The following is a 9,406-nucleotide window of genomic DNA, read 5'->3' as shown; positions in this document are numbered from 1 at the left end:
AAGTGCTGGCAGAGCCCCACAGCCAAGGAGAAAACGAATGCGTGAATGTGAGGTCTAGTCGCCCAGCAAAGACGTCAGCCGCGTGCTGCCACGATGCACCAGACGGTGCACACGGCGCCGCGCCACTTCCCACTCCCCACACAAGAAGAGCAACTGGCGAGAAGGGCGCAAAGGCCCAGTGCACACACCGCAGAGTACAAAGAACCCCAACAGGAAGGGTGAGGTGTTGGGCATTTGCCGCCTGCTGTGTTCACCGTAGCAGATTAAAGCACACACACACACACATGGCAGGCAGCAGCAGACACCGCCAACAGAGTGGGAAGCAGAGATGACCGTCAGAGGAATAGCAGAGGCAGCAACAACATAAATGCAGCAACAGCGTAGTGCTATGAAACATAAAGCAACACGTCCTACTGACCACGACTGCCCCAGATACCCCCAGACATCAATCCCATCATCCCCTACACTTTATTCAGGCATTCAGAGAGTAAGCCAATCCCTCACATCATAACCCGCATCATCACAGCGCCCCTAAGCCAGCGGTGGCGGCACGCAGATACTTCCACAAGCGCAGCAGCACTGCCTACACAGCAGCAGAGAGAGGAGAGAGGCAACGATACGGAGCAGTGCACACACCGCAGGCACAGCAGCAGCAAGACTCCTCGACAGTATTTCACTGCCAGGTGTTCACAACAAACCCCCAGCACCCCCAAATAAACAGAAAATAAGAACATTTCTCACCGCGGAGAAGCACCCCACCGCAAAGCCCAAGTGGCGTCAGTGCTCCCTCCCGTCACTGCGATGGCGCAGCGGAGAGGCAACAAGAAACAAAAACAACGGGNGCAGAGAGAGAGGAGAGAGGCAACGATGCGGAACAGTGCACACACCACAGGCACAGCAGCAGCAAGACTCCTTAACACTCTTCCACTCTCAGATATTCACAACGAGCCCCCAACACCCCCAAACCCAAACAACCAAGAGTTAAAACAGTTTCCACCTCTGGAAAGCACCCCACCACAAAGCCCAAGGGGCGTCAGTGCTCCATCCCGTCACTGCGATGGCGCAGCGGAGAGGCAACAAGAAACAAAAACAACGGGGGTGAATTCACCACACGAGCCGTCCCCGCTGCAGCGGAGACTTCTTCACAGGCTTCTCCTTAATCCTGCTGCGGGAGCAAATGCATGTCCCCTCCCCACAATCACGCATACTTGAGGACACGGAACATGCGGTGGTGCGGGGTCGTGCACTTACTGTGGAGCCGCACGCGTCCGCCAGCCCAATGGCGCCGCACTGCACACTCCGCCACAGCACCACTCCACCGCTGTGCTCCACAGAGCACCACAATAATAAACAAAGCAACGCTTAAGCAACGGGTGGCACACAACCCCGTAGAAAAAAGAAGCCGAGGCCCAAAACAAAGAGGGGGATGATGTACGCCCAACAACGGGCAGCCGCCACGCATTCCTNGCACACTCCGCCACAGCACCACTCCACCGCTGTGCTACACAGAGCACCGCAACAATAAACAAACAATGCTTAAGCAACGGGTGGCACACAACCCCGTAGAAAAAAGAAACCGAAGCCCAAAACAAAGAGGGGGATGATGTACGCCCAAGCACGGGCAGCCGCCACGCATTCCTCCCCAGAGCCCAATAGACACACACACACACACACACACACACACACACACACACACCCATACACACAGCCGCAGGAGCCCCAATCAGGCAAGCAATAAAAGAAAAAAAAAAGTTATTTTTTTGTTTATATGTTAAGTCCATGTCGGTGGAGGTATGCCGACACCTCCCAGAGCACAACAATTTAGACCGCAGTCACAACGACAAAAAACAGCAGCTCGATTCGCTTCGGTGGATCAATCATCCCTCTGGGTGCCCTCTTCCGGGGTCACAGGGGCTTTGGGGTACTTGACGACAACCGCTCTTCGCACTGGAGGCCCGTCGACCGCAACTGGTGTTTCTCCACCGCGCAACGGCATCGCGCTGTCGTCGCGAGGAGCAGTAGCCGGTCTGGGGGGCCTCAACACCCTCACTCTGCGCCGCAGTAGGGCACCGTCCGTCTCACTGGTGACTTCCTCAACAATGTGGATGCGAACATCTTCACCAGGAGCCACCGTCGGCCTGCGATTCCTGACGACAACTCTGCGCTTCGGGTCTCTGCTCCTCCCCGGCGGTGCGCCGCCGCCGCCGCCATAAGCGCGCAAACCAACGCTGTCGTCGGAGACCCTCGGAGCCGCTGGGTACCTGACAACAACGTTTCTTTGGCTCGTGGATGCAGCAAGCTCGGCATAGTCTCGTCGCGGCAAATCGTGAGCATCGCCGCCACTCAGAGAGCTTTCTGGTTGCTCAGCAGCAGTCACACACCCACACACGCAGCAGAGCGAGAGGGCAAGTATCAGAGGCACGACGCGCACGATCATCACCAACACGCACTGAGCTGATAAGGTCTGAATGCAGAAGAGGGTATAGAGCAGAAAACACACACGCACAGTGAGACAGTGACAGTAAGGAAGGACAATCCACCAGCGCACCGAAATACCACACAAAGCGTCCAACACGCACCACAGCGCACTAAGGATGATGCGAAAAACCATTTAAGTAAAAAAGAAGGATATTTAAGGGACGAAGCACACTCCCGTCAAAAGCAAAGCCCTGTTGTAAAAAAAAAAAGAAATGACACTCCCCTCATCGACACAGTGGAGCCCAATGAATAATGTCGAGAGTCTCATGGGACGGCCTTAGTCCCACAGCAGTAGCGAAGCAATGAAATGAAGTGATGTGTGGTCTTGTCATGCGGGATGGTGCCCTGTCGACTGTAGCCCCTTCGGTGGGATCGTCGTCTCGCTGACACAAACGACTCACAAAACCGAGCAGCCAATCAACGCCCCAATCACCAACAGCAGCGGCGGCGCACGCATCCACCCTGTTGTGCCGCTGCCGTCTGTGCTGCCACTCCCACCCATCACGGCACTCACAACACTGCTCGATGGAAGCAGAGGAGCATCATCCTTATCATTGACTGCAGAGGATTTCTCCCCAGTGTGTTCATTAGACGTTACGGCGATGTCAGCGGGCTCACTTGCAGGGAGCACAGTCGTTTGCTTCGCCGCCTGCAGACCGTCTGGCTCGTCTCGACGCCGTTCTGCCTCATGTCCTCCATTTGACGGCACAGGAACCTCAACGCTCTCTTCAGGCCCTTCATTCAATGCGTCCGTGGCAGCCTCCCCGTTGGCTTCTTGTTTATCCTGCAAGGGTGGTTGAGTGCTTCCCTGAATAGTCTGTGGCTTCACAAGTTTGGTGTTGGTTGGCTTCGAAGCTTCTTGGGCAACTCTTCGTGCGGCTTCTACAGCCTCCAAGGTTCGCTGAGCCGCTTTAACGGCTTCCTTCGCCTTCTCCAGTAGATCTATATCCTTTTTCTTCGCCACCTCTTGGGTTTTTTTCAGTGCATCGTCTGCGCTCCGTGCCGCATCTAGAGCAAACTGCTTTAATTTCTCCTCACTGGCATCTGTAGGCCATTCTTTCATGTCGTCGCTTATGATGTCCGCCAAGACGCCAGCGTGATCCCGTGCTTTCTCAGCTTGTGACACTCCTTTTTCTGTACTCTCCCAAGCCGCCAATAAGAGATCCACCGAAGAGCGGATATTATTCTTTACCGCCAACAATTCTGCCAATGTGGTGTCTGCGCATTGCGACACCGCCCGCATCTTCTCGGAGAGTGAAGCATCTGTAGGCAATATCTGTCCTTTGGCTTTCTCATTTGTCATATTCGCGCTCTGGCATGCTGCGATCGCCGCCTTCTCTGTCTGGTAGGAATTATCTGCCGCTCTAGGAAGCAAAGCATTTGCGTTCTTATATCTTTTTACCGCTTCCCCCGCCCTTTCATGAGCCAAGGTAGCATTGATTTTATCAACACCCGCTTCAACTGCGCTTTGAAGAGCATCAGCCGCCTCCTTTGCAGCCCTCAGAGCCTCCAGTGCCTTTATGACATACTCAGCACTTATATTTGCGTTCTCACCAATTAGCGTTGCTCCATTCATCGTATAACTTGCACCATCTTCAACTTGCTTCAGCTTCAGAAGAGCATCTTCCGCACCATTCGTACTGCTCTTCGTTGACGCATCAGCGGCTTGCACAATCCCGCACAGCAGCAGGAGGGCAACAGCGGACAGCACGTGACGCGCCGCCAGCATGAATACTGCAGTCAGAGTCGCCCCACGCAAAGGCCTACACAGGAAGGAGCAACAGAGGAGAGCCAAGCACACAATAGCCACCAATGAGAGACCAACAACAACACACCCCACACAACACCACAGTACTGGCACCAGAAGACGTCAAACACATGCGCAGTGCCACACCACGCAGCAAGCAAAAAGAAAACACTTAGGGGGCGGCGCACAGCCACGCACAAGGCAAGGCCCAGGCACAATGAGGAGACATTACTCCCCACCCACAACAGCATCGAGCACAGTGTGTGCCGTCGAAGGTTGGTGGAGCAACGGCCCTCCCCCACAGCAGTGCAGCACAAGATTAGAAAACAAAAACAGTCTTACAGCATGCCAATCGTGACTTTAGGGCGTAAAGCAATCACACGGATACAACCGCTCACTCTGCACACAGCACTCAGCACAGCAGCACACAGCCCAGCACACACAGCAGCAGCACAGCAGGCGCACGCACCCACTCACCGCCACCGCTGCCGTCCGACTTGCCTTTCTCCCCCGGCACAGTGCTCATACTCCTCGTCGAGTCAGGCACAGCGGTCGCATCCACACCGTCCGAAGAGTGCGCACTCTGTCTCCTTGCCTCCTCAGCACGTGCCGCAGCCGACGCCGCCTCCCTCACCGCATCCTGCGCTTTCTCCTGCGCGCTGTGGGCCGCCTCCGTCGCCGTGCTCATCGCCGCAACCGCCTGCACAGCCGCAGTCCGCGCCGCCTCAGCTCGCTCCACCGCATCGGCAGCCTCCTTCGCTTTGTTGTCAGCCTTCACCTCCGCCTCCGTGGCTTCCTTCTTCGCAGCCTCCGCCAGCTGCTTGGCCTCCTGCGCCGCCTTCTGTGCAGCTGCTGCTGAGGCCTTCGCGGTGCTCAGATTCGCAAGCGCGGCATGAGCGTCTCCCCACTTCGACGAGGCAAGCCTTACGGCATTGGCGGTTGTCTCCCACGCATTGTCTTCGTTCGCATCTTCGCGCCACCCCTTCAGCAACGCAACAGCAGAGGTCGACTTCTCACTATTCGCCTCCACCCACGCGTGCAGCGCTGCCTCCGCCACCTTCTCCGCTTCAGTCACGGTTGCCTCCGCCCCCTTTACGACCACACCGAGCTCGTCATACCTCTTCTGCGCATCCTCCGCGAGTTTCTTCTTCGCATCAGCGTCCATACGAGCGGCGTCGGCTTCGCGCTGCGTGCGCTGAGCCTCCTGCGACGTCGTGTTGACATCCGCGACTGCAAGCTTCACGTCAACCGTCACGTCATCAGCAAGCTTCACCGCAGCCGCAGCCGCAGCCAGTGCATCGGCCGCTTTCTTCTCAGCCTCCTCCGCCTGCGCCCTGAGGGTGGCCGGAGCCTCCACTAACGCCCCGTCTGGCGGCAGCGGCGCCGTCACTCTAATGCCCACAAGCACCGCATTGGCACGCTGCACGGTTAATGTGGCGAACCTCCGCGTCGCCCCGTGCGTTACTACGACACCACCAGTGGCAGCACCAGGCTGTTGAGACTGCAACGAACTGCGTGTGGCCGAAGCCTCCACCGCACCCGCACTGCCCTCAGCAGTAACACTACACGTCACGCACAAGGCCGCGCAGCACAGCCCAGCTGCCAACACCCACACAACGCGGCGCATCACCACTTCCTTCGCGATAGACACTCCCACATGCCCGCAGGGAGAAGGAAGAGACACACATCAGATGGCACACGCACACAGACAGCAACAGGAGAAAGCAATAGTCGAAGTCAACACACATCGTGGCACATCCCACAGTGAGTGCAGAAGTAAAATAAAAATGATTTCGTGGCATAGCCCAATGAGCCACGTGGAAGCAAAGCCCAAACAACCCAAAGGAAAGAAAAGATAAAAACGTGGCAGCCGAAGCGCCCATTTGCATAGATGGTTGTGTGTTATTTAACTCCTGCCTGATAGCGTCACTCCGTGCAGTCGGCGGGGTGTAGCGGGAGGCGGTGCGGCCCTCCACGACACGACACAGCGCACAGGAGGAGGAGCGGCAGCAGCAGCAATGGAAAGAAAAGAAAAGGGCTGCAGCAGCCAAGGGGGTTGGCCCGCAGGGGTGCACACACACACAGCGGGGAGAACAGCACCACACAGACCACCACCCAGCAGCAGCAGCAGCACACGCAAGAGAGACGAAGAGGGAGCAAATGATTCAGCGGGCGGTGCACGGCAATGTGCAATGCAACGCCCAAGCAAAGAGGGGGAGAGAAACAAAGCGCCTCCACCTGAAGTGCAGTGCATGGTGCGTGTCGCAGAGAATGGAGTTAATGGCGCACAGCCCGTAGAAGGGCAGCAAAGAAAGAGAGAAAACGAAAAAGAAGCATGCGGGTATTTATTTTCCAGAGCCGCATGCATTAAAGGGGAGTGGCCACCCCGTCCACGCACCGCTCAGCACACCGCCAGAGAGGCGAGTGCGCCCAGCAGGAGCAGGAGCAACGGCGCACGCACCCACGCAGGACTGCTGCTGGCGTCCATACCGCCAAGGATGTTCAGTTGATTGCTGAGATCCGCAGTGTTAGTAACATCCACAACAGTGCGTTTGGTCACGGGCATCGTTTGCGTCTCATCATTGCGATGCGCAGCAGAAGTTTCATCGCCTTGAGTTTCCGTCACTGCCGTCTGTGTAGTACTGCCACTTGTAATCTGTGGCGTTGCGGGTTGCTGAGGGCCATTACTGTTGGCGTCTGTTTCGCTGGATGGTGAGCCATTGGGACTGGCAGACTCCGCCACTTCGGACTGCTGTGAGGTTTCAGTGGTCGCAGGGGCGGAAAGTTTCTGCGTTGGAGTTGTTTTTTGGTTGTCGACGTCAGCGTGCTCCTGTGTAGCTCGTTGATGAGCCTCCGCACTCCCCTGACTAGGGGCTGCATCTGGTTCCTTTAGCTGCTTTGGAGAGGAAGATGATCGATCGGAACTGTTCCCTTCAGTTTTACTCCCTTCTGCTTTAGGGAGAGACACGTCAGTTTTAAGAAGCTTCTCTTGTGCCTCAGAGTCCGCTTTCTGCTCTGGGGTTTGAGTAATTGTAGTAGGAGTGACAGGAACAGCAGCAGCAGCAGGGGCAGGAGCAGAACGTGCCTGAGAATCAGTCGCCTGAAGCGTTTCTGCTTCGGACTGTGGCGACAGTTCTTCCTGAACCTGAGAGACAGCTGAAAAGTACCCTCTCCGGATTAGTTCGTTTCCGCTCCGCCAGCGCAGCTTCTTCCACAGCCTTGATGAACCCTTCCAGAGTCACAGTATGGTCCACCGCCCGTTTAGCGTGCCTTAATGACGTCTCGGCGTCATTCAATGCCTTCTGTGCCTGCTCCATGGCTTGATGAGCTTCTTTAGCGGCGGTCTGCACATGACCCAGTGCCTTTTCAATCTCAGTCGACGAAATAGTTGGTGTGATCTCTGTAGACACGGGGGTCTTCACAGCGGCCATCACTCTGTATGCGGCCTCCGCACTCTTCACTGCGGACTCAAGGTGACGCTTCGCTGCGTCTGTGTTGGTGCTTGTACTCATAGCGTACCCGTAAACATGCCGTGCGCTCGTAATGGCAGAATCAGCTTTGTCTTCGGCAGCCGAAGTGTTTTTGTAGGCCGCACCAAAACGTTCTTTTATCTCCTTAGCGTCATCCAAAGCAAACCCAAGAGAGTAAACCCCCGCGTTTGTATCCGTCGCCAAAGCTATCGTTTGATTTGCTGCTTCAACAAACTTCGTAATGGCCTGCTTGGACTTCTCCACCGTTTTATTGATGCTTGCAACGGCCTCTTCGAGTGAGCCCTTCAACGCGGAGTCTTCCTCCGACGCAATTGATATAGTTTGCTTCCCCTTCAATGCTTTCTTCAGTGCTTCAAACGCATTGAGTGATGCATTCGCTGTCGTGTTGGCAAGCGTTGAAGCTTTAAAGGCTTCTTTTGCTGCATTTTGAGTCGTCTCCGCCTTTTTCTGTGCTGCTTCAACTGCCCTCTTCCCATCCTCGGTCACTGACACGGCGTGGAGAGATTTTTCGTGCACATACTTCGCATCCTCAGCGTTAAGCTGTGTCGTATTGGGCCTCGGACGGCGGCCGTAATTTAGTGGCCTTATCGGGTCCCGAGCCCCATAGTCGCGTATCCACGGGCCATGGCCGTAGTACGAGATATGATGGTAATCCCCCCACGGCGTCCTCGGCACCCCCTCCGGCCTCTCCCGTCTCTTACTCACTTTATCCCGCCTCCTGTTCACGACAGGCAAGTCCTTCCAAGAAAGCGAATAACTGGACGCTTCGCACAAGGACGTGCAGCACAGCGCGAGTGCAAGCAGGGGCAGCAGGGGCAGCAGGTGCCGCACCATCGTCACCATCAATATAGAATGTGGTTCACAGGTCTGCACAGGAGGAAGAGAGACGCACAGAAGGATGCACAAGCACAGCAGATGGGAGCAGCAGCGCACCGCACAGCTCAGCAACCAGATAGAAGAGCGACACATTACTCAAACAAGGCATTAGTGGCATAGCCCAATGAACCACGTGGAAACAAAGCCCCAAAAACCCAAAGGAAAGAAAAGATGAAAACGAACCATTGCGGCAGCCGCAGCGCCCATTTGCATAGATGGTTGTGTGTTATTGAACTCCTGCCTGATAGCGTCCCTCTGTGCAGTCGGCGTGATGTAGCGGGAGGCGGTGCGGCCCGTCACGACACGACACAGCGCACAGGAGGAGGAGCGGCAGCAGCAAAGAAACGAAAACAAAAGGGCTGCAGCAGCCAAGGGGGTTGGCCCGCAGGGGTGCACACACACACACAGCGGGGAGAGCAGCACCACACAGACCACCACCCAGCAGCAGCAGCAGCACACGCAAGAGAGACGAAGAGGGAGCAAATGATTCAGCGGGCGGTGCACGGCAATGTGCAATGCAACGCCCAAGCAAAGAGGGGGAGAGAAACAAAGCGCCTCCACCTGAAGTGCAGTGCATGGTGCGTGTCGCAGAGAATGGTGTTAATGGCGCACAGCCCGTAGAAGGGCAGCAAAGAAAGAGAGAAAACGAAAAAGAAGCATGCGGGTATTTATTTTCCAGAGCCGCATGCATTAAAGGGGAGTGGCCACCCCGTCCACGCACCGCTCAGCACACCGCCAGAGAGGCGAGTGCGCCCAGCAGGAGCAGGAGCAACGGCGCACGCACCCACGCAGGACTGCTGCTGGCGTCCGCACC

At 56.2% G+C, this 9,406-nt stretch overlaps 7 protein-coding genes across 7 annotated transcripts; 2 read left to right on the top strand and 5 right to left on the bottom strand.

The window, feature by feature from the left end:
- DQ04_06141060 (hypothetical protein) lies at positions 1 to 332 on the top strand (the record flags this gene model as incomplete). Its single annotated transcript, XM_009314557.1, has 1 exon — positions 1 to 332. A coding segment is annotated over one exon (332 nt), but the record flags the coding sequence as incomplete, so codon positions are not given.
- Positions 333 to 867: 535 nt separating this feature from the next.
- Positions 868 to 1,212, top strand: DQ04_06141050 (hypothetical protein; the record flags this gene model as incomplete). The annotated part of the gene is made up of 1 exon (XM_009314556.1): positions 868 to 1,212. One exon carries the CDS (start codon positions 868 to 870, stop codon positions 1,210 to 1,212), a length of 345 nt encoding a protein of 114 aa, XP_009312831.1.
- A 661-nt stretch (positions 1,213 to 1,873) lies between these two features.
- DQ04_06141040 (hypothetical protein) lies at positions 1,874 to 2,437 on the bottom strand (the record flags this gene model as incomplete). Its single annotated transcript, XM_009314555.1, has 1 exon — positions 1,874 to 2,437. One exon carries the CDS (start codon positions 2,435 to 2,437, stop codon positions 1,874 to 1,876), a length of 564 nt encoding a protein of 187 aa, XP_009312830.1.
- A 438-nt stretch (positions 2,438 to 2,875) lies between these two features.
- On the bottom strand, positions 2,876 to 4,207 carry DQ04_06141030 (hypothetical protein; the record flags this gene model as incomplete). Its single annotated transcript, XM_009314554.1, has 1 exon — positions 2,876 to 4,207. The coding sequence occupies one exon, from the start codon at positions 4,205 to 4,207 to the stop codon at positions 2,876 to 2,878; it is 1,332 nt and encodes a 443-aa protein (XP_009312829.1).
- A 430-nt stretch (positions 4,208 to 4,637) lies between these two features.
- DQ04_06141020 (hypothetical protein) lies at positions 4,638 to 5,852 on the bottom strand (the record flags this gene model as incomplete). The annotated part of the gene is made up of 1 exon (XM_009314553.1): positions 4,638 to 5,852. The coding sequence occupies one exon, from the start codon at positions 5,850 to 5,852 to the stop codon at positions 4,638 to 4,640; it is 1,215 nt and encodes a 404-aa protein (XP_009312828.1).
- Positions 5,853 to 6,131: 279 nt separating this feature from the next.
- DQ04_06141010 (hypothetical protein) lies at positions 6,132 to 6,479 on the bottom strand (the record flags this gene model as incomplete). The annotated part of the gene is made up of 1 exon (XM_009314552.1): positions 6,132 to 6,479. One exon carries the CDS (start codon positions 6,477 to 6,479, stop codon positions 6,132 to 6,134), a length of 348 nt encoding a protein of 115 aa, XP_009312827.1.
- An 838-nt stretch (positions 6,480 to 7,317) lies between these two features.
- Positions 7,318 to 8,559, bottom strand: DQ04_06141000 (hypothetical protein; the record flags this gene model as incomplete). Its single annotated transcript, XM_009314551.1, has 1 exon — positions 7,318 to 8,559. The coding sequence occupies one exon, from the start codon at positions 8,557 to 8,559 to the stop codon at positions 7,318 to 7,320; it is 1,242 nt and encodes a 413-aa protein (XP_009312826.1).
- Between the last annotated feature and the right edge of the window lie 847 nt (positions 8,560 to 9,406).

Source organism: Trypanosoma grayi (assembly GCF_000691245.1).
Source record: "Trypanosoma grayi strain ANR4 Tgr_614_V1, whole genome shotgun sequence".
NCBI classification, from domain to species: Eukaryota; Euglenozoa; class Kinetoplastea; order Trypanosomatida; family Trypanosomatidae; genus Trypanosoma; species Trypanosoma grayi.
The sequence above is the reverse complement of the archived record's forward strand: the minus strand, read 5'-3'. Positions and strand labels throughout refer to the sequence as shown.